The 24932-nt window shown below is 39.3% G+C and overlaps 1 protein-coding gene across 4 annotated transcripts in view; it reads left to right on the top strand.

Annotated features, from left to right (window-relative positions):
• The window catches only part of grid2 (glutamate receptor, ionotropic, delta 2), a 443522-nt gene that overhangs the window by 234107 nt on the left and 184483 nt on the right, over positions 1–24932 (top strand). For all 4 annotated transcript variants that reach the window (XR_010915583.1, XM_067521709.1, XM_067521712.1 and 1 more), the window contains 2 exons: positions 7167–7454; positions 22743–22948. Coding sequence is in view for 3 of the 4 variants with exons in the window: in XM_067521709.1 (XP_067377810.1) it covers positions 7167–7454; positions 22743–22948 (494 nt within the window). In the remaining variant the exon portion in view is untranslated. The remainder of the gene's footprint in view (positions 1–7166; positions 7455–22742; positions 22949–24932) is intronic.

The raw sequence follows: 24932 nt of genomic DNA, 5'->3' as shown, positions 1-24932 counted from the left end.
GGGGACATTAAAAACAGATATTCTCCCTCTCTACAGGCACACACACCTCTGATTGAAAACTGAGACAACAAATGGAAAAAATATGACATTTGCTGTCTACACAGGCAATGAAAACAGGGACACGCTGAGCCATTAGTGGCGAACAACAACCAATCCACTTTGTAAATGTGATTAAAGCATAGACAAATGGGGCATTACCCTAGCTGACAAAGTGAATATGGAAAAGAGATAGTGAGATAGTAAGACTGTGGGTATAGCATGCTGTATAGCCGTCTATGGTAAAATATCTTCCAATTCTTCTTTTTTCCCTTTAGGCTGTTCCCTTTCAGGGGTCTCCACAGCGAATCATGTGCCTCCATCTAATCCCATCCTTTGCCTCCTTTTCTCTAACTCCAACTAACTTCATGTCCTCTCTCCCTACATCCATAAATCTCCTCTTTGGTCTTTCTCTAGACCTCCTGCCTGGCAGCTTCAACCTCAGCATCCTTCTACCGATATATTCACAGTCTCTCCTCTGAACATGTCCAAACCACCTCAATCTGGCCTCTCTGACTTTATCTCCAACACATCTAACATGAGCTGTCCCTCTGATGTACTCATTCCTGATCCTGTCCATCCTCGTCACTCCCAAAGAGAACCTCAACATCTTAAGCACCTTCAAATTGTTCACCTACAAAATATTTACAAAATCCAACCAAAGAAGCAAAAAGAAAATACAGTAGTGCAGTAGAAAAGTGAGGCAGGAGAGAAATAGGGAGAGAGAGAAACGGTGTAGAAACATCCGGAGGAAGTAATAGCAGTAAAAGCCCCACGGTTGTAAACAGAGGAGCTATAGATTTTTCCAGGGTTCACGTTCATCTCCTTGACTTTACAATGAATAGAGCTCGGACACAAGGATATATACAACGTCAGGTCTCTCTGAATGGATTGTGGGTGAACAGAGGGAGAAATAACCGAAGGAAACAAGAAGTGAGAGAGAAAAGTAATCGTCATACCATTAGCCACTGTGAGAGATGCCGACATTTTACACTAAATCTTATCAATTATTTAGATTCTTTGTGTTCGATAAAAACCTGTGATGCGTGGGGAAAAATCTTTATTCATAGCTGCTTCTCACATGAGCTGCTAATAATTTAGTATGGCAAGGCTAGCAGGCACAGAACTGAAAGAAAACACATGGCAGAAAACTACTTATAACCAGGAGAATACGGATGTGGGTGTGTATATTATCAGCATCAGGGGACAAAGATAGCTACATGCAGACAGCAGGGAGGAGGAAAATGTACACAATTCCATGAAGGATATGGAGCTTATCTACCAATCTCTATGTTCAAATACTTCACTTTTTCTTTTTTCTTCTGCAAATTTTCTAAAAACAAATACATATATAAAGATGTATAACAGCTACAGCTTTTTACACCAGAAGTCAGAGCAGGTTTGAAAAGACCTATAATGGGGAACTAAGTGTTTTTTTTAAAAAAAACAGCAATAAAGGGAAGCAAAAGAGGTATAAAGAATAGATCACATAGACGTGGAAGGATGTTGCCATAGCGTATATATAGCATATAGTGAAGATGTGGTGGCGAGACGGGATACAGAAAAAGATAAGGTAGAAAGATTGGTCAAGTACAAGAATAGGTAATGTAAGAAAACAAGGAAATGAGGAAGGCAAATAGGAGTAGTGGTGGGAAGAATAATTAAAGCAAAGCGAGAAAGGAAAGGGAAACTTGAAAACAGAAGAAGGGGCATTTGTCTGGTGAGTGTGATAATGGTGAGTGCAGTAATGGGCTAAATACAGTGTTAAAGGATCCTGAACTGAAGTGCAACCGTGGGGAATGAGGAGAGGAGGCATGGCTAGAGTTAAGAAGAAGACTGGATGGAACCGAGGATGTATACATCTCCCGGGCACAAAGACCACAGCAAGCTCAAAATGGCTGATGCTAAATGTGACAAGATGAAGAGACCAAAGGGGGTCCATTAAATGTTAATGCGAACAAGGTAGCGGGGGTGGGGGCTGCACTGGAGGCAGGAATAAGAACAGATTGTGTTTGCAAAAAAATCACTTGTCTGGTATTTCCATGCCAGCAGTCACAGAACTTACAGTGATAAATTTCTAGGGAAACAAAGTCGAAAAGGGCATGTTATGTTTTGTCCTTCTACATCCCCAGCTGCATTAATTGAAGTGCTAATTCCCGCAAGGAGTGTATATCAGCGCTGGTGTGCACACAGACACACACAGTGGCATGTATAGAGCAGATCATATTTTCAGCCTGCCAGCAGCGTGAGTAAGCGTCTCTCTCTCTGCCACTCAGTGCTTAACTGTGTATGACACAATACATGGCAGCAGTTTGGAGCTGTGGATCTGGAACAATACACAGCTGCAAGTCGGTCATCCACGCACACGCAAAAACACAAACACACACATACAGCAGGGATAGATGCAAAGATACACTTTTGTCTATCACAAAAGCATCTTGGATGCTGGTGATCTCTGTCAGTCAGTTTCTGTCAGTGTAAAGTAATGAAGAGGATATTCAATGGCATATGCTAAAGGGGGGCACTGCACAGTAGAGTATGTATACATTTTACTCTAGTTAAACAGTTATCTAAGTCTCTTAGGGCATCTAAGTTACTACAAATGATCTACAGCTACAGGCATACAGGCACCCTTATTGGTTTTCTTCAGGTATTGATTCCCCTGCTTCCTACTGTTCCCTCTCCCTCTCTTTCATTTCCATCCTCAGTCACTGGGCCACAGAAACTCAAACCATGTATGAGTGTAATAAAGTGTGTATGATGTCCATGACTTTGTAGCAGTAGGACAACTGCTTGGAGATAGTGAGAAGAATCAGTCACACCTGGGCAAAGGGGAAGCACTTGGAGTCTATTTATTCCAACAGACTGACAAGCTGGAGAGAGAGAGAGAGAGAGAGAGAGAGAGAGAGAGAGAGAGAGAGAACACCTGTATAGTTTAATACACACTAACATATGGAACATTAATCTAAAATGTCTGCATGTAAACAAGACCTGTGTACTGTAAGTTAGTAGTTCAGTATTCTTTGAATGAATGGAAAATAACATGAAAGGCAACTAATATATCCCATTCTGCAATCTCTTAGGTTCCCAGGGTGGTTTTGGAGCCTTGCAGGATCAATCGAGCGTCAATAAAAAATAAATAAAGATATATATATATATATATATATATATATATATATATATATATATATATATATATATATATATATATATATATATATATATATATATAATAATATATATATAAAATTCATGTACAAAGTCTGAAATGCAGTAAATACATTAACATAGACAGAGCTGAGGAATGAACCGTGTTGATGAGTCCTACAGTAATCCCTGTGGCTCAACGTTTGGATGTGTGTACGTGTGTCGTTTGTATGACTGACGTGTACATCACTCAGACACCTCTGAATGACTGCTTGAAAGGTCTTAGCTGCTTTCATCCCAAAATGACTTACCATGCATCAGTGTACTGCTCATACAGAGGAGGGGTCTGTGTGTGTGTGTGTGTGTGTGTGTGTGTGTGTATGGTTATGAGCGAAGGTGATATGTAATACATTCCAAGCGGCTACATTTTCTATTTGTTTGCAGTCCTACCAACCCCTCACTCTCGTTGAAAGCAAAATCTGTTTTTGTGATCAAAATGCACAGGACACAGCAGTTATTTTTTACTTTTAGAAGGAAACAATATCCACCTGCAGAGCTTAACATTCAACTCATACTATGTCACTCGGGCAAGATTCTTTTATATATGTTTTCTTATAAGTTTAAAACTTGTACAGGTTATGTTTCTTTTAGCTAGTGTCATTCGCTTGTGATTACATACTCTAATGTATTCTGCTGTTCAGCACCAACTCATTCTTATTTCAACTCCCCTTTTACTGTTGCCTACTTAGGAATTATGTAAAACTGGGCTGGGGTAACGCAACGGCCCTTTAAATCATTAGCAAAGAGTATTAATGAGTCTACTACTTAGAAGCCCCCTGCAGACCTTAGAGTGTGTGATGTAAAAAGGATGAGGGCACAAAATCTCCAAAGTGTCCTAATAAGTAGAGGATTAGCAAACCTTCCATTAGCCAAAGCCTCGATGATGCTATGCTAATGCACTATAGCTAGAACAGAGCAAGACGCGTTATTTAGCATGACCCCTAATAGGGTTGTGCTTTCTGGATAATGTAGCTTTCGATACATTGCTGGCTTATTCAGCTCACATATTCAGAGAAATGAGCAGTAATATATGAGGGAAAAAAAGGGAAAGGGGAAAAAAAATGTATTCACGCCTAATGTACTGCATAAATAGATTTCCAAGTGTCCCTTCCCACACATCCAGAGGCATACACCACACTCAAACATAAATATGATGCTTGCTTATTTATTTATTTATTTATTGACTTTAAGGATAATCGACGTGACTAAGCAGTATGCTGAGACTTTGTGAAGTTCAATCATGTATTATTATACTTTCATTCCTCAAAATATGGACTTGCACATTGGGCAGCTAGAATGAAAGGACCTCGGCTTCCACTCAGTCATCTACATCAGTGCGTGATGAAATGGTTGCCTGAAACAACGCTTTAGCCACTGCTTAAAAGAAAAAATTAACAAAATTTCCAATTGACTATTACAAGAGGGGATTTCTGTGCTGTATATATTGCCGTCAAATCAGATTTATGTCACTGAACTGCTACTTGAGTGACATTTTTAACCAATCTACCTCATAGACTGGGACTTTTGTGAGTGTGTAGCCAAAGAATGTTTCTAAACTTCTGATTTACCCTTGTTTCAATTTGACTGTTTAAGGAAAATCTAGTGTTGCATAAAATTTGTTTAGGGTGACTTAAGTGAATCACAAGCATCCAAATCACATCACTAATATTTGAACTATTTGATTAAAGACAGAAGTGATTAAGCAGGCACAATGTTTTTATTATTAATACACAGGTAAACGCAATTAGATGATTTATCCTCTCAAACCACGTGGAAACATTCTTTTTTAAGTTGTTTTCTCAGCAAAATTGATAAAGGACACACTGTCATATTGAATAAATATGTAGTGTAGCTGTAAGTGTAGCTTGCATGTTCTCTTTACACACACGTGCAGACATTTTGCTTTCTTCAGCACCGTGAATCTCTCTTTTTTTCTTAGAAACTTTCTTTCTCTAGCTTTATTTTGCAGTGTCGACAGATAAGTCCTTGTGGCATTGTACAGGCTGACTGTGTGTGTGTGCTTTTTTGCCATTGTTCATTGCCATTGCAACATTTTCTGTGTGTGCGCGTGTGTTTGTATGAATGTGTCTGTGTTTTCACTGTATTGTCTTAAAACTTTTTAAAACTACTTTTTGTTTTAACCTGTGACAGGGTTTTAGTCAGCCAGAAGTGAAATAAACACCTGAGTCAAGTGTTTAGCACACAGTGAAGGATGGGGTGGGGAGTATGGAGGCAGAAGTGAAGGATGAAGTGAGCATCAGGATGGATGAGGGAAGGAATAAATGGGGCAAGGACATAAGTGCAAAATGTTGGTGGCCATGTGGTTAAAAGTTTTGAAAGGGTAGACTGCGGGAGGCAAAGCAGTGTGCGGAAAAAAACGAAATGAAGAGGTGATGAAATTTATGAAAAATGGCTGTAGTGAGGAACAGATAGATGGATGTTTATGTTGCCATGAGGGTAAACAAGGAATGAGGGAGGAATCAGCCAGTGACTAAAGATGGTAAAAAAGATAGGTGGGTGGAATGGAAAAGGTGCCGAAGAGGGAATGCTAGAAAAGAGGTTGAAGAGGAAGGCAGATGACTCTAAACTGAGGACAGTGAACAACATTCTGAGGCGCTGTAAGGCAACTAAAATGAAAATCACTGCAAGACTGCAACTCTGAAATGATTGGGACTGAAAGGTAAGCACTCAGAGGGGCTGTTTTGGACAAGAAGGGAGATAACAGGGGAGTGGGTTGAGAGGGTAGGAGGTAGAGGTGTTTTTGACAGCACTAGAGGCCTAGGAAGGATGAAAAGTGGAAGGGAGGAAAAAGGAGTGAAATGAGCCCAGATAGTGTCTCAGAGTTGAAGAGCATTTAGGCAGCAAAGCACAAACAACTGGGGGGTTGTGGATAGTGTCTCTGGCAAGAAGGGGATATTTTACAACATGGTTTTCTAATATAGCATTAGATACAGTTTTTTTTTTTAATAGAAGCATACTTAATAATCACTACACTACAATCGACTGCTTTAGATTATATTGATGCTCATGAAGTAACCTGGAGGCCAATCAATATGTGGTAATTGACAGGACTGTGTAACACTTCAGGCTTAAGGCTTGATGTACAGGCTTTTTATGTTATTCCAATAGCTAAAACAGTACTTACTGTCAACAAACAGTTTCTTTTGTCAGTATTGAAAATTGCAAATGAACGTTACAGGATGAATTGAAGGAAACAGAAGCATCATTCATTGTGCTGTGATAGTGATTCAGTATTATTAGTTGGAAAAAGAAACAAAACAAAGACTTTTCTGTCCGAGGGTCTTTAGTGATGTGGTCACAATCATTTAAAAGGTGAATATGTTTGTCAGTATATTATTTTGACTTATGATTTAGTTCTAAAGGAATAAGTCTGCATTGGTGGATTGTACTCTTTGCGTCAGCTTGAAATTAGGTTAATAGAGGTTTCCCAGAGTTCGTGATTGATGCAAAACAAGTGTCTCCTTTTCTGTGAAAGTGAGTTTTTACATGCAGTGCATAATGTGTTCTACCTTGGTGCCAAATGTCTGTACATATCCAGTTCTGTCTCTTCCATGTTTTCTGGTTGCCACAAAGCATGTTTTGCATGATTGAAGAGTTCTGGTTCTCAAAATAACTATGTAATTCATGTGGAAAATAGCAGAAATAGCTCTGAAAACATTCTCTTTCTCTTTTAGTCCATGCTGCATAGTGATGACCTGTAGAATAAAAATGTCTTGCTTTGGTGCACTCGTGGCACAAATAATTACCAAGACGAAAAATACCACTTGGCTTTTGCTTTCAGTTGAAACTGAGATTTTTGCCACTGGTGATTCTTGGCATATAATAAGAAGTAAAATAATTTCCTTTGTATGATTAGAGAAATAACATAGCCCTCTTTCCCTTTCCTCCTCATCTCCTTCCAGCATGTGAGCTGATGAATCGTGGTATCCTGGCTCTGGTCAGTTCGATTGGCTGCATGTCAGCAGGTAGCCTTCAGACTCTTGCTGATGCCATGCACATCCCCCACCTCTTTATCCAGCGCTCCCCAGCGGGAACACCTCGCTCTGCCTGTCCACCCACCAGTCGCGTCCCTGGAACAGATGACTACACCCTAATGGTCCGCCCACCTGTCTATCTCAATGAGGTCATCATGCAAGTCGTGTCGGAGTACAGTTGGCAGAAGTTCATCCTCTTCTATGATTCAGATTTTGGTAAGGGAATATTTAGCCAGGCTCTGTCTATAAGTCATTATGCAAGTGAAAACATCAGCCTCCTTGCATATGTATCATTTTACCCTTCTTTTTCCGTTTCTCAGTCTCTTCAGCACTTCTCTTTTCACTCCATTAACTCTAACATTAAAACTGAAATATGCTATGTATGTGCCAATCTGTTTTTTCACTCTCCTAGCATCTTTCTGCACATTTTGCTGTTTTCTGTGCATGTACAAATGTCTGATTGCTAAGCCACAAGTTTATCTCATCATATGTTGCAATCAGGCTGTTCCTCCACTTTGTATATAGGGTCTCAAACTTAAACAAATTCACATAATGTACATGCCCTGTCAGTTTACTAACATACTCCTAAGAGCTTGTATAAGTCTGGTTGCTCTTCACATCTTTCCCACATGTACCCCCTCAGGGTCCTGTCCAAATGCTTTGTTCAGGTGGTAAATGTAATTTAAAGCAGTGGCTTCTGTTGGGCTAAAGCTTTAAAGCCCTTTCGATCCGACCCCAATGAGTGATGTCAAAGCAAGTATTTTAGTAGCTAATGGAAAACATCACCTGTGACATCACAAGGAGATATGTACACGTAAGGATACCACACATAAACGTTTCACCCTGTAGAGCAGTTTTTTCTGTCATTGTTGATTCAGTGTTGATTTACTTCCTATAGCTTTAATGGGGCTTCGTTTTATCCATTGGAGTCAATTAACACAGTTAGTGTGTTGTATGCATTGATTTGCAATGTAATCTCTGCACTGGCATTGTTTTACAATGCATTCTGCAGGGTCAGACTCGATCTTCCAAGCCATGAAAGCATTTTCAGTGTATTGAATATTCCATATGAAAGTATGCCCTAACTATTGAGCAATACTAAGCCTTGTCTATTAAATAATGGTTAACTTTTTAATAATGTTTTTTTCTGGAAAAGCTAATCCCATACCTCAGATATCGGTGCATGAATCAACCATAATTAATTTAATCCTGAACAACATTGGATAGAATTTTTATCCAATATGTTGATTTATAAGTAAGTCCTAGGCTTACCATGTGTCCCTGCTACACTATAGGCACACATTAGTGTTTTTACCATAACACAAAGTACTTGCAAAAACATTAGTTGCCAGACTAATCCATGCCCAATAGTGTGACAAGCAATTTAACATATGGCAACAAATGTGCACACATATATTTAATATAGTGTGTGTGCTTGATTACAAGTTAACAGTTTCTCTATGGAAAATTAGCAGCGCTGTGGTTCTTGTTTTTGTTTCTGTAGCACCAAGGTTCTGCACTAATGTGAAAGCCTCTATTATGCAACTTGGGATCAACTTCTTTAAGGTTTCATGCAAATTAGCAAGAAATGTATTCATGCCTGCTGGTGAAAGGCTTTTACTCTACCCTTAGCCTATGCCAATCAAGAATGAAATAAGGAACACATCTTTTTTCCAACTTGGCAACATTCAATCAATAGTTTAATTCCAAAAGGTGCCCCCAACCCCCCCCAACACACACATACACAAACACACACATGCTTGTGTCACACTTACCGCAAATCCCTCTATCCCTTCTGTGACCAATGATTCAGCACATGGGTCCTCTGGGTTTTGGCAGTGCTGTTCTCTCAGCCACAGAAGGCTCTTTAAAGATATCACCATTGTTCCCTAATGGCCTCACCCCCTGTTCAAGGAGAGAAGGAAGAAGCAAGAGTGCAGGAAGAGAGAGAGAGCAAGAAAGCGAAGGAGAGGGAGAGAAAGAGACAGAGATGGCCTTTTAAGATGATAGCAATGCTCCCAAAAGGCCTCATCTCTGTACAAGGAAAGTTCTTTAGAGAACAGACAGTCAAGTGTGTCCTTTCAAATGAAGCTATGGTGCAACTGTCCCAGTCCCTATTTTCAGCTCTACTGGTGCGATCCAGACACTGAGAACACATGTTTTCTCTCTATTATCTCTGTCTCTTCGTTCTTATAGTTTATCTGTATTCCTCTCCCTCCGTCTTGTGCACTTTCCTGCCTTTTTTTCCCTCTGACTCCTATGTTCTCTGCTTTCGTTCACCTGCTTTTGATTTTATTTTCAGATTTCTGGTACTTCGCAAAACTTGAATTACCATATTAAAATGTGAGAGAGAATTTGCTATTGTCTGCTGAGTGACCTTGTCCATCATCTAGTCAGAACCACAGTACAGCAACACTGGCCTGAATGAGCCAATGTGAGAGTACCACTTACTGGTAACAACACTGTTGACATTAAGAATATTTGTTTTGGTTTGCTTTTAGCCAATGACAAGAGCAGCCTGAGGCACAACCGTAAAAAGGTTATAGCTGTACAAAAGAGCCATTTAAAAAATTTGGCTTGTTAGGTTGACAGTTTTTTTACAGTGAGAAAATAAAATTGCTGATATTTTAAACACATATGAAAGATTGTGAAAACGAAACAGTGACGCACGTGTTGGCTTGTGTCTTTATCCTCCATACTTTTTCTTAGTCTTCTTTCGGAGCTTGGTATTTCTCGTGCTTGGTCAGCATGGTTTCTACTCTTTCATCTGCCTGAGGTATGCACTAACAATGTTATTACATGAGGTTCTTTCTTCTGATGGATCTTTGTTGTTTCATCCTGGATTGTGGCTCTTACAACACTAATCCTTGGCCTCCTTCCTTCCTCTTGGTGTGCAGTCTCAGTGGGACAACTTCCAATAGTGTCAGCTTATGTTTTTATGACTGTTGACCACTGCTTGCAAAATGGATGTACATTCTTAAATAGAGTATGTAGTCATAATAAATGAAATAATAAATCTATAGTATGAACTAGAGGATAACCTTTATACTAGGCCCACGTTATTGTAATACAGTGCATAGATGCTACACTGTTGTGTGTCTGTGTCATGTCCTAATAGTCTTGTAGGTTGGGGTTCAGGTTGTAACACATGTCTGTGGTCATTAAACATGTGTCTGTTACCTTGCACTGTGCTGCCTAATGAAGCATGTTGATGGATTTAAACTAAAAGTTGCTTCCAATTAAAATGTGCTCATTAGTGAGTGATGGGCCAGATGAAAACAATTAAAAGAAAACTTTGTTTTCCTTCCTCTTAGACAGTCAATGGTGAGAAAATGTCAGCTGCTGATTCTATGCAGTCATACAAAGATAAGGAATTGATATTAAATTTTGTCAATCGATGATTGACAAAATAGACAATAGGTATCTCCTCAAATCTGCCACTTTGTAAATGTGGACAATGAATATGGAATCTGTTTTTAACCTTCCCTTCATGTCTTCACATTGTTGTTATTTCATCTAAGTGGTAAAGGCTTAATGTAAGTATAAATACAGTAATATGATTTCAAATTCTGACAATTTTCGCCAATGGTCCAAAAACCCATGTGTGGATTCTGAAAGTAATCTACCTGTAGTTTGACAAACTGGGACTGGGTGGGCATTTACTTGCCACCATGCTTGTCATTGTCACATGATCAATTTTGAAAACACATACCAGACTTGGCTGTTGACTTGCTGTGACACAAGTTTGGGACAACTGGGTCGAGCACCTGTCTGTCATTTACAGTCCCTGGCATTATAGTGGATGGACATCTGGTCCCATTTAAAGGTCACTGCCCATCCAAGCAGTATATGCCAAGTAAAAACGAGAGAAATAACACAAGGTGATGCTGGGACCAGCTCCACCTGGAACATGCTGGTGTACACAGGCAAACATGCTGGTGGAACTGCAGGCTGAGCAGTGATCCAGGGCCACAGTATCACGTGTGCATTACCTTTTTGTTCTGTACTGGTTTGCATGGATACGTGGCATGCGTGCTGCTATAGAAGCGAACTGACCGTGGTGGGGACAGTCACGCAGAACAAGTATGCACTTCGTCCTGCAAGGACAGGCTTGATTTGCATTTAAGCTTGCCTTGCAATGCATGCCACGTAACTGCAATGTCCCTGGTTGGAGTCTGTCTGAGGTGTGTTGCTGCATGTCGAACCCCTTTTTTTTGTTTGTTTGTTTTTTTGTTTTTAGTTTGTTTGTTTGTTTGTTTCCTTTCCAGCTATTCAAACTTTCAAATTAAATGAATGTAAATCAAACTGTTTAAAAACCCTAAAAATGTTCAACAGAAATGTGGAGGAGGATATTGTGAATATTTTCAATATATTTAAAAAGATTTGGGTTTAAACAAAATAGCTGATGAATTACATTTTTGTATTTTCTTTTCCCTTTTTTAGTTCTGTAATTTTAGCATTTTTCAAGTTGTTGCTTGCTGTTGTCAAGCTGCTGTTATGTCACACATGTTGTGGGAGGACATGACTCACAGGCACAGAGGACTTGTGGTGGTAGAATGAAGGGGGGAGTACAATATTTGTTCTGAGCTTACCTGGGAGTGACATGCTGCTGAAATTTGACTGATACAATATTTTAATTACTAAAGGCAAACAAAAGAGGTAGAAAGAAAATGAGAGGAGAGAGCATAAAAAAATGTATAAACAAGAAATTATAGTCAGGGGAAAAAAGAACAAGGAAGGTTGAGAAGTGACTGCATACATTGATAGATGGATCTCTTTTTTTAAACTCTAGTGAAACCTCTGAGACGCTGCACGTGGGAAGACTGGTGGGAGGTGAACACAGGGGTCAAAAATAAACAAAAGGTATGCCAAGAGAGACATGGGAAAGTTGATGATAAAGCTAGATTCAGGCGTGTTGAGGTAAACAGGTATACTCGTGAGCCAACATCTACAAGCTTTATAAAGGGAGGTCATGTCTTAGTTTGTCTTCTCCAGAGTAAAATCGTTCAGAAAGCAAGAGAGAAAAAGGCGATGAAAGAGATTGTGAATACATGGGGGGAAAACAGTAAAGGGGAGAGGGGATAGGGGCAGAGATCTAAAGGCATAGCAGATTTGGTAGGGCAGAGTAAAAGGCAGTAACACAGAAACACAGAAGCAACTAAAAAGAGTAAAACCTTTTAAAACAGGAAAGTGTGACACCAGAGTGGTAGTGTATGTCCATGCAGGACACTGCAGGTGAAAGGTACTTAGTAATAAGAAGTGTGTGTATGTGTGTGTGTTATGGGGGGAGTATCCTGGTAAGTATGGGCTTCCCTTTCATCATATTGTGTCCCCTAATAAACATGGAGGATGCCATATTTAGGCGCAAACATCAGATTTCTTGCTGGTGGCATATTTACTCAGGCTTCTAAAGACAGCAAACATCTAGAATATGTCCCTGCTGATAGCTGCATTTTGGCCCTTCTAAGTCATAAATATTGCAGTGATAACAATGGACTGAAAAGTTGAGACCTTTTCAAGCTTTCTCTCCCTCTGCAGATATGGTGATATTATTTATATTTCTTTGTTGTACAAGCATGCTGAATACACATTTACAGACCACTTATTATTAATGTGGTGGCAGATACTTTTTGCATGGTTTTTATTGATGTGTTTCCTGAATAACCTATATTATTGAAAAAAAAAAGTATAAAACTATATATTCAGAAGTATCTCCTTCTGAATGTATAGTATTCAGAAAGAGAGGTGACAAAAAGGTAGAGGTAAATGTTCTTGTGTCTGAAATACTTTGGTCCAATTGAGTACTGGTGATCATCAAACAATGACAGTGTAAATGTGGCTCAGGGTATAGAAAGGTCAATATCAATATAGGTCAAAAACAAAAAGGGAAGAACAAAGAATTAGGCCTAGGGATGTGAAGGCATGTTTAGACACTTAAAGAGTGTAGAAGGCAGAGAAGACATTTGGTGATGCACCAAAAAGGTGCCAAGAGTGTTTGTGTTTTTTTGTGTTAAGTGTTGGTTAAGCTGTCTGCAGGGACTTCGGGAATGCAAAGTCTGTGGCATGAGAGGAAAAAATAAACTGAAAGAGGTGGTGGAAAATAAAGCAAGACCAGTGGCCAGAGATAGGCAGTACATCTAACGGAATAGATGATTTCGAGAGCAGTAGGCAGTCAGGAAGACTACGGGTACTTTTTGGGCCTAAAGCATTTCATCAAATATAGAGGTAAACTTTCCAAGTTTAGATTCAGATCCCTAGGGATGGATTCTTGGACAAATTCCGGCACAATGTCAAGAGTGAAATTCACTCTCTCTGTCAGGGCTTAGGAGAAACAGGCCCACTTTTCATTTTCACGCTTAATTCATATTTTAGGAATCATTGCCTTTGAGCTGTACAACACTGAAATGCCTGGGGCAGGGATAAGGATAGCCAGAGGTAAAGGCAGAGGGGAAAGACAGAGCAAAGCGATCCGAACGTTGGCCTAATAGCAGTACAAGTTGAATATACCATAAGAGGCAGTTGCGCAACAATATATATTCTCTTGAAAGTGATGTTCAGTGTTAGGAAATAATTATATGCAGCATTAGTTTTTAGTGGATGGCTGCTCTGCAACTGCTTCAGGGTGGTAAGGACACAACAGACCCCTCCCCAATAGATGTAACATGCAGTAATGCTGTAATATGCTTAGCCTTTGACATGTTTAAAACACTAGTCTACGTCTGTGGTTCACCTTTTAGGGAGAACACATTCTATGCTACGGCTGTCATCAGGTCAAGATTTTTCTTTGCTGAAATTCAAAATAGGTTTTCAAGGTCCCAGATGTTTACAAGTGTGTTACAGCCCCAGCCTGTCACTCTGTCCTCTGTAGCCTAAAAGCCCAATTCCAATGATTCACCTTGGCCCTACCACTTGCCCCTAGCCTATAGTTTTGCATGTTCACATGCGGTTTAGGGGTTTCCCAATTCATTTTAGCAGTGAGGGTGAAGTGTTAGAGCTATGTAGTTTTCAAACGGAGGGTTTTAGGAGGCAGCCTCAAAACTGAGGGTAATAAATAGTATTTCTATGTTAAGTGGCGGATACAAAAATATATTAACCACACAGTTACATTAGTTCATTGTTTTATGTGTTGTGTACATTTCCTGACCAGAAAATAAATAAATAAAAACACTAGTATCATTTCACACAATTTCATTAAGCCAGTTATCAAACTAACGTTAACTAATGAATGAACAAATAAAAATGACGGCAAGACAGTCACGCATGTTCATATTCATAAGTCCCTATTGTTAATCACATTATTTCCAGATTGCGTCACTTCACTAAAAGCAGTGCAGACGGGCGGAATAGAAGAACAGGTTGTTATCGAATGCTTTTGGCATCTGCGTATTGGAATTGTATGCAGTAACGTTTTTACCCCATGTTTCTATGGTTTTACCACCTATTTGGTTCTGATGTGGTATAAGCTATTGAAGGGTTGTCCCATTTCACAGTAAGATATTCCAACCACGTCCCCTCGTGACTGTGTTTTGAGGGGAAACTCAAACACCAGGGAGAACTTAAAATCTAAGGGTAAAGCTACAAACTATGAATTTATATTGGTCCTAACTCTCAAAGTAATGCTGGCTGGAGCTATGCCGCAGGCCCAACTCTCCCCTGACTGGTCTGATGAGAGTTGCAACCAGATGTCCTCCCTCTTCTCCAATTATTGGTCTTGTCTCTACCCTGTCTACAGCACGAGCAGCATCAAGGCACAGCTGTGATTTAGTGTGAGCAACCCACCTCTATATTTCTCCTTCTGTGCTTTTAGTCCATGTTGCTTGATTGTTCCTGCTCACTGTGTACAGAGGTTCTTGTTGTTGGTAAACTTTGTAGAGATTGTACTCGTTAGGCCTGCTGTTTGCCATCCCTGGGGACTGGTTGAGGCCTCACCAGTGTTTCTCATATGCTCACGCATTAGAAATTGATTGTCTTTTTTTGGTCTTTTTTTGGTTTTTTTTTTCATGTTTATTATGACCACTTTTAATTTATATAAGGGAGCCAGATTGGCACTTTATTGAAGCCTATTTAAGTTATTTTCTTTTAATTTAAGGTGGCACCCATCGGCTTTTTTTTTTCGCTTAAGTAGTTTTGTTTGTACTCTTTTAGTCCATCGTATTACTTTTGTCTTTTTGTTTCAACCTTAGCAATACATTACTGTATATAGGCTAGCTGGTTACAGCTAGTTAGATTAGTTTTAGCTAAAACATATGTGGTAATATTTGGAAAATTTTGCAATGTGTAACACCACTCTAGCCATAAATGGATGCTAGAGAAGTGATGCAAGGTCACTCTTACTTTGCTTCCGCTGGCTTTACCACTTGTGAACAGCGCAATATGGACAGTGGGTGATCAAAATTCACGACCTGTTGGAGAGTAAGCACTAGTCCCTGAGAAAAGATGGTAGTTCATTCAAGCTGTTACGATGGATGGATGGATGAATGGGTGGATGGTCGGACATAACCTTTTTATCAAAGTCACTACCAGTTTAACTTGACCATTCCAAATAACATTTTAACAAAGCAGTACAAGCTCAGTCTTTAAATGCCTCAGGTAGAGAGTGGAAGGTTGGGAAAGACCTTTAACTTCTTAGAAGAAGGGGGAACAGGGCAACAGGGACGATCTGAGACATCCAAAGAGTTAATATATTGGCTGAATCTCCTTTTCAGATATTTCTTGTTTCCCCTGAAATCCATTCCTCTACTATTTGGTGGTTCAACATCGCCTTTTGGATTGTTAGATATTTTTTTATTCCTCACAATGCAAAGTTCATTGTCTCTTCTCTGCTACACTCCAGCTCCAGCTCCAGCACTCTTCGTGCAGATTTCAGTAAGTGGTTTATATTTGCAGTGGTCTACGTGGATTAGGTAAGAGCAAGGGTTAAAAAAGCACTTCTAGATTTAAAATTAACTAGCACGGATGATTAGTAGCACGCAAACACTAGTATTCTGTGTTACACTGATTGACATGACACAGAGCCCACCTCTCAGAGTGGAATGACAGCTTGGACTTTGCATGCTCTCAAAATGAGATTCAGCTTGGAAAAAACAAAAGGCAAACTGGGTAAACTGAGGGAGGTTTTAGATGAAAAGCCAAGGGAAGAAAGAAGGATGAGAGGAAAGCAAGCAGAGGACAAAGAAGCAGTGGTTTCTGAACACAGAAGGAGCACCACTGAGATGCTCAGTACACGCAGGTGAAATCCCTGCATGCTGTTGGCTGCTACACTACATTAACTCTAGCTTTCACTTTGAGCCAAGATATTGGAGGAAAGAGGGAAAAGAAGGGAGGCTTGACAAATGGGGTAATGGGACACACAGAGACCCTTGCCATACAAACCTTGTTTTTCAAGGAATCATGGAAGCCATTACAGTTGAGTGAGTTTACTTTACATAATGCATTTTAGTTCAACTTGTATAACAGTTGAAAGCAATATTTCACATAGTGGCATATTCCACAAAGGAAAATGGAGCTATAAAAATGCAACTCACTATTTCCCTCCTCAATGGAGTGCAGTTTCAACTTGGCCTCCAACCTAATGCCCAAATAGGTCGTATGTCCCTACCCTCTAATACAACCAACAGGACCATTTGTTAGAATAGTGCTAGGAGGCAGGAGTCTGTTTTAATTTCACCCCTTTTGGTTCCAGGCACCAAAATACCAGACTAACAAATGGTCAGTAAGTGGTTGCTTACAATGATGCCAAAATGGCAGCAAGCTTCACTGTATTTTTTTTTTTTTTTGTTCTACACACACAACACACAAAAAAATACTGGATTACATCTGTGCAAACACCGTGGTTTGTTAGACAAAAAGACATGAGGGTTATGTTTCTCCTGTGTGAAAGTCCTCTCTTTTCCAGGATGAATAAATACTAGGACTCTATTTTATTTGCTAGAGCTGCTACACATCACCGCACTGTAATTATGGTTAATGGTAAATAGTCGCTTATATAGCGCTTTTATCCAAAGCGCTTTACAATGTTGATTTCCATTCAACCATTCACACACCGATGGTGGTGGCTGCCTTGCAAGGTGCTCACCTGACCCACCGGGAGCAACTTGGGGTTCAGTGTCTTGCCCAAGGACACTTCAACAGCAGGGATCGAACCACTGACCCTGTGGTCCATGGACGCCTGCTTTACCAACTGAGCTACAGCCGCCAATATTTCCTAATTAGAATGATATATGTTTTTCCTGCATGTACAAATGACCTACCTAGTCTTAGTTTGCTTTTTATCATTCAAATCTCTGTTATGTCCTGATTATAAAAGGCAGATGTAGAAATACATGTCTTTACTCTCATTGTCAAAGAAAACATGGTATCTTGTGTATTAGATTAGTTGCCAAAAAGTATGTGAAAAGATGAAGTCATAGAAACACTCCTAAAGTTTTAAAAATATTGCAACTCGGTTGACAGGGAGTAGCGTGGCAGCACTAATATAGTCATCTCTATTAGATGAGGATGAAGAGGCCTGGGACTTTGGGGATTCACAGTATGTCTGCATGGGAGGAGCAGTTGAGTAAGGTGAGAGCACTTGGGGAAGAAGCTGTTGAGGTGATGGGTGTTCATGGTGTTAATGGACCAGTACTGTCTCCCAGAGGAATGTTTCTCAAACAGATGGTTATCTAGGTGGGCAAGGTCGGTGGCAATTTTGCCTGTCTTTTTATCTGCTACAGAGTCTTGAAATTCCTTGATGGAAAGCAGCTGACAGCCAATGATCCGCTCAGCAGTACATGCTCAAATCGTGTCCTTTGAACAGCAGGTAGTAGGAATTCAACTGATTTTTTTTGAGGAGGAAATGAGGATGCCTTTGACTATTAATGTGTAAAATTGGACCAGGGTATGACCACATTTGAAAGTCAATGACTTTTTTTTTTCCATTGGTTTAAGTGGTAGTCATAAAATATTCCTACAGAGAATATCTCACATATCACTACGAAGCTCATCTCTTCTACATGTCCGTAGAATAGTACTTTTTATATAAAGGCTTTTTCTTTTGTAAGTTATATGTTTTTGCATTTTAAATTATCCTCTTTTGTGTTGCCAATGTTCATGTTTGATCTTTTTAAATATCTGTTTAAATATTTAAATACTCCTAAATATTTATTGATTATTTAGTCTATACTAAGGGCATCTTAGTACATGTTATCCACAAATGCAGTAAATTGTTTGGTGCTTAGTCTAGTGACTTTGAATGGGACTGGAGAATGACTGGGGACTGTTTATTTTTAAACCCCTCACAGACTCAAGTGAGGCAAAATGCATTAGACACACAACTTGTACTCTAAAATATGGTGGAGAATAGTTAAATAATAAAGTCAAACAAAAGCAGACAGACCCTCTTCTTTCAGCAGGCAAGCGGGAAGACAGAGACAGACAGGTCTCTACTGCAACCAAAGGCATATATACAGGCCAAGTGTACTGACACAGTTTACGATAACCAGACAGCTAAAGCACATTTTATTGCTTCTAGGTGAAAATCAACAAATAAAAACTCTTTCTGTGAACCTCAGTTAAGTAAGATATTTGTGCCTGCATCTCTAAATGCCTGTATAAACAAGGACTTTGGTACACGTTAGCTTAAAATGGTGTTTATCTCTCTGTATGTGCAGTGTATGTGGACAAACATGTGAACCACTCAGTTGGTCTAGTTTTGTTTTACAGCTAACATAATTAGCAATAATTACAAGTGTTACAACAGATTATTATTTCTGCTAATTAATAATAGTAATTAGACTTTAATGGCTTGATAAGTCTTTGCTTCTGGAAAGATTAGAACAGTGTTGTTTGCTCATTAATGATGATATCACTGTGTCTTTGTTTGCTCATCTACCTTTTTTCATTATCATTCACAAGTACAGGTTTACAAGGACGTACAAAAACAGTATCAGAATTAGTTGACAAACTTTAGAGTTGACATAAAGTCAAATAATAATTTGCATTAATTATTATAATTATAAGATAAAATATAGCCTGTTTTCATTAAGACATGCACATACAGTATGCATGCATGTTCTTATCTCTGCTTACATATGCAGAGATAAATGCATGTGTGTTCCTATTTTAAACTCTTATAACCAAGTTGGGTGTTATCCTGCAGTTCCTGCTGTTTTAATGTTTGGAAGTGGAAGTGAAAGTTGCAAAAGAAAAAATGCTGCTGTTCACCACAAACTGCTGTTGCTGTGCTTCCATGTCTGTCTTTGGCACATCATCTTGTTGTTGTGAGAAACTGACAGAATCCCCTCTTAATCTTCTTAGTGTCACCTTTTGTCACCTTTTTCTCCTGTACTAGTTTGCACCTCTGGTTGTGCATATGTGTGTGCACAGGATTTCATTTTCTTTTAAAATTAATTTCTCTCTGAATCAATGCTGTTGCAGTTAAACCTCCAAATTTGGCATTGATGCAATCACACCCTCACCCCAGCCCTCTGGCCTCTAACAAATCTAATCAATCCAGTTAATTGCTCAGCTATGACACTGGCAATGACGACAGTGTCATCCATTTTGTATATCAAATACATCATTAGGTAGTAGCTTTACATAACTGCACATACCCACGCACACATCCTCCGACATCATTAGCGGTAGCCTCAACCCAAGTGCCTTAATTAGGATTACCTTGACCTGTAATGTAACTCATTAAGAATAGTTGGATCCAGAAAGTTCTGACACTAGCATCCTATTTTTGGTAATATACAAAAATAAATCTTAATAGAATAAACTACAGCGGTTTGATACCTTAATTGAAAACTCTCAATACTGTCATGAGTTGTTTGTTCCCTCAGTTTCCTGGTAGAAATATGCTCTACAGTATACTGTAGTCAGCAGAGATGGGACATGCTTTACTGTATAGATATTCACAGGTATTTAATACAACAATTAAAATAAGGGATCCAGGGTGGCAACGGCTCAGAATGGCCGCCTACCGACCATAGGGTTGGAGGTTTGCGCCCCGCTCTTCGCGACCACATAATGAAGTGTCACTGGCAAGACACTGAATCCCCAACAGGCCATTCCCATCCCCAGCTGTGCAGTGCCTGTCCCAAGCCCGGTAGAAATTTGGCAGGGTTGCATCAAATTAACATGTGGATAAATGATCCGCTGTGGAGACCCTGAACTCACAGCATAAGCTGAGAGGACAAAAAATAAATAAAAAATGAATTAAAATAAGGTACTGTGTCTTTTAACGAGATACTGAATTAATATAGTCCATGCATCTGTTACTTCTAGGTTGGAATACTGTAATTCCCTACTTTCAGGATGCCCCAGTAACTCCCTAAAAAGCCTACAATTAATCCATAATGCATCAGCAAGAGTTCTGACTGTAATTAGCAAGAGAGATTATATTTCTCCAGTTCTCCATTGGCTTCCCATAAAATCTAGAATAGAATTTAAAACCCTTACATAAAAAGTTCTTAATGGTCAAGCTCCATCATATCTAAAAGACCTCATAGTACCATATCATCCCAGTAGACCACTTCAATCTGAGGCCTACTTGTGGTTCCCAGAATTTCCAAAGGCAGAAGGGGAGGCATAGCCTTTAGCTATCTAGCTCCTCTCCTGTGCTTCTTCTCCTCTGTCTCCCCTTCTCTGTCCCTTTCTGCCGGTGTCCCCAACTTTAGAGCTGTGTGTTTTCCAGTGCACAGCTACTGGTCCTACCAACCTGCCCAATGCTTTGTTGTTGCTTTTTGTTGCTCTTTTCTTTTCTCTCTCCACTCTGCACTCACCCCAACTGGTCAAGGCAGATGGCCACCCACCCTGAGCCTGGTTCTGCTGGAGGTTTCTTCCCTTAAAGGGAGTTTTTCCTCTGCACTGTTTCCTAGGGCTTGCTCAAGGAGGAATTGTTGTTTTTTCTTTACATAGCTGTATAGTCTTGACTTTATTATTTAAAGTGCCCTGAGATGACTGTTGTGAATTTGCACTATATAAATAAAATGGATTTTTTTTGGACACGTGGAGCTCTGGCAATGTGCATGTTCTGCATAAATTCCCATGGGATTAATAAAGTAAGCATGTTGTGTGGAAGAAAAGCAGTTTATTTTAAAATATATCACTTCAAGCATATAAATTCACCAATTGTATTGAATTCTAAAACATTTTATACTTGCTGAACTTGGTTTTGTACACCTAGTTCTAAAGAAAGATACTTACATAGATCCAGACCAAATCAATAAACTGGCGGAGGTTATTATTCATTTTGGTCCCCAGATTTAAATTATAATATTGGTGTTGCTCAGCTTGAAGAAATGTCAGACCATCTAATCTTCGAACATTGACATGGCAGTGAAGAATAGTCAGTGTAGAAATAATAGTAATGCAAAGTTTACACAAACTAAGTATAGTTTTCCCCCCAAAAGGTCCATTGCCATTTTAAAAGATTGAAAAACATGTTATTGTACTATGGTATAAACCTCTTCATAATACCAAGCAGGAGATTCTTTCACCGGGAAATACTGTATATATGTAGGCAAACACACACACCTAAATATACTGCATGATTGATACAATCACACAAGCAGATCACGTAGGCTGGGACAGACATGGTCAAAGGTTGACACTGATTTTCTGACATTTAGTAGAAAAGACACATCCAGTAACACTTTATGAAAAGATGATTTAGTATGACTGTAATAGACCAAAATATCTCCAATGCCTCCCACTGTCTGATGCATCACAATCATATGCTTTTGTTTTCATGTTTGTGTGTCTGTGTGTAGAGATGCGTACAAAATGCTGTGTATATTCAATTTTTTAGAATTAAAGGTATTCAAAACTGACAGATGGTGCAGTGACAACAAAAGACTAACTGTAGCTCAAATAGATGAAGGATAAAAAATGAGTATTACAAATGCTCTGATAGGAAAGAATTACTGCCAGGAAGAACTCATGAATTGAGATATTTACTGAAGCTATTCATGCAGAGAGATAATCAGTCAGCTGCAGCAGAGAAAGTCATCAGTGATGGTCTCAATAGTGATGCTAAATCTTTGTGTATGAGCAGGTGCACTTATGTCTGTCTCTCTGTTTTGTCTAAAATGTTTTGCATAATGCTTTCAGAGGGAGGCAGTACGGTAGCATTCCTTCCTCATAGCCAGAAAATCATGACTTTGAACTTGGTCTGGTTGACTTTAGCTTTTCTGTGTGGCCTTCTTATGTGCCTGGGTTTGCTCCCAAAATCCAAAGACATTAGGTTAAGCAACAACAGGTGACTCTGATTTACTTGTACATAGGTATGAGAGCATGGATGGTTGTCTATCTATCAACGCTGTAAAACGCCGGCAACCTGTCATGGGTGAACCCTGTCTCTCACCTAAGGACAGCCAGCCAACATCACATCAACCCTTCAACTATCCCTAACAGGATAAGCAGTTTAAATAATGAATGAGTGGATGAACTTTCAGAGAAATGTGTGAGTTCATCAGTATTGAAATTTATGGCAAATCTCTGTCTGTATCTCTTTTTCTTTAGATATACGTGGTATAGAGGATTTCCTGGACAGGACCTCTCAACAGGGAATGGACGTATCCCTTCAGAAGGTGGAATCTAATATCAACATGATGATCACTAGTCTGTTCAGAACAATGCGTGTAGAAGAGCTTCATCGCTACAGGGATACACTACGCAGAGCTGTGCTGTTCATGAGCCCAGCAACAGCTAAGGCTTTCATCACTGAGGTAAGGAGGCTTTATGTGTTCTATGAGTTTTAGTTAATAATATCAGGGAACACACAATTTTTCATAGGGACATGAGCCAGATATATATACAGCATAACTGCATTCCTATATTTTAGCATTTTAGAATTTTAAAAAATCTTATTTATCTAAATGCTTTGATAAAGAAAGGGGCTGCACACTGTACTCCTGCTCCAAAGGGATTGCAACCTTTCAAGAATTGTTTTCTAGGTCAGTTCAATCTTATCAAATAAGTCAACATCAGCACCGGGACGTATCTGCCACAGAAACAGCAGTGTGGAGTAACAGAGTAAACTCTGTTGAATGTATGCTGAAAATCACAGCCATCACTAAAGCTGATCTGTCTGTGTCAAGGTTTAGATGTTGTATGTGATATCACATGAGTTAATATCCTGCACAAAGGCAGATTACTACAGATACAGTATGGTAAACATCAACATGGTCTTGGTATGACTTGACATTGTGTATTTTAGTTTATCAAATGCGTATGAGATTTTTGTCTCACACTGTTGTAAATGTATTCGTGATGCTGCCAGGCTCATGGATGTTTCTCTGGGTCAAGTAAAATCTCAATTTTTCCACCAGTTATCTAAAATCGTAACACATGGCACTCATCCTGCTAAAAAAAATTTATGTTGTAGATAAAACAAAACACTTTTCAGTATCACTTTGTGATTGTGGTCTCTCAATCTAAATAACACCTCTTCCTCGTGTGAAATATATATCAAATAGATCCATCCCCCCAAAAGTCATGCATGTTAGGTGAATGGGTGACTCCAAACTGTCTTTACTATATGTGGTAGTGTGAATGGTTGTTTATCTGTGTTGGCCCTGTGGTATACTGGTGATCCAGGGTGCATCCCACCTCAAGGACAGCTGAAATAGGCTCCAACCCCCCTGAACTGAACAGGAGCAGCAGTCAATGATAATGGATGGATGAATGGATTTATTTTCATGCTTGATCCATATACTCCCTTCAAACCAGCATTGTTCTCATCTCACAGCCTCAGATATTGACGCTTCCTAAGTCCCCACAGGTACTCTTATGCGTTACTTTTGGAAGCTCCAGGAGCGCCACTATTTGACACCCTAGGAATAATGGCGTCGGATATTGAGGCTACAGGTACACTCAGCGTCACCATTCCACAATGGGGATGTCTTTATATACAGGGAAAACAACTAACCCATCGATCACCACAGCAAACTTGCACCCTAAGTAGCTCTTTTTGACTCCTCGGGAATGAGGACGGGCTGTTCAAACACATGTGTGCACAAACTTACCCACACACAAACACACACTACATACTGTGGTCTTTATCTTTTTAGAAGAAGACAGTTGGTGGAGTTCCTTTTGCTCTCACACATAAATCATATGGAGGTCATGGTTGAAAGCAATAGGCTGCAGCATTAGTTATGAATTCATAATTTGAAGTGGTAAGATGGGGCTTAATCCCATGTGTCATGTTCTCATCTCCGTTTAATTAAAAGTGACCTCAGAAAGAGCAATCACAATCTAGTTTGGCTTGAGGCGTGACAGGAAGGGAGTAAAAGATGATGTGTTATTGTGTGTGTGTGAGTGTGTTAGTGTTTCTTTGGCTCTGTGCTTGTGTGATAACTGTACATTAGAGTTCAGAAGGTCAACAATTGTTTTTGTATTATCCAACTGTGTCTGTATAATACAATAAATATTTATTAAGTACATATTGAGAAGCAATGTCAATATTTGTCTTCTACAATTTAAGATGGCAAAATGCTAAAATCAAAGTATGACAAAAATGAGGGTATTCTGAAAACAAAAACTTTTATTTACCTCCTGTATATATTTCTTTATCTTCATTTAAACATTGTGGGTATTTTGTACCCACCACATGCAGCACATGCACAATTAACAGCTGTAGCTGGTATTGACAATTTAACAACATAATTAATGTTTTCTTATCGTAGATAAGATCAGATAAACTTTGTC

This window comes from Channa argus, chromosome 11 (genome assembly GCF_033026475.1).
Source record: "Channa argus isolate prfri chromosome 11, Channa argus male v1.0, whole genome shotgun sequence".
Taxonomy (NCBI): Eukaryota; Metazoa; Chordata; class Actinopteri; order Anabantiformes; family Channidae; genus Channa; species Channa argus.
Note: the sequence above shows the minus strand (reverse complement) of the source record. Positions and strands in the feature narration are given on the sequence as shown.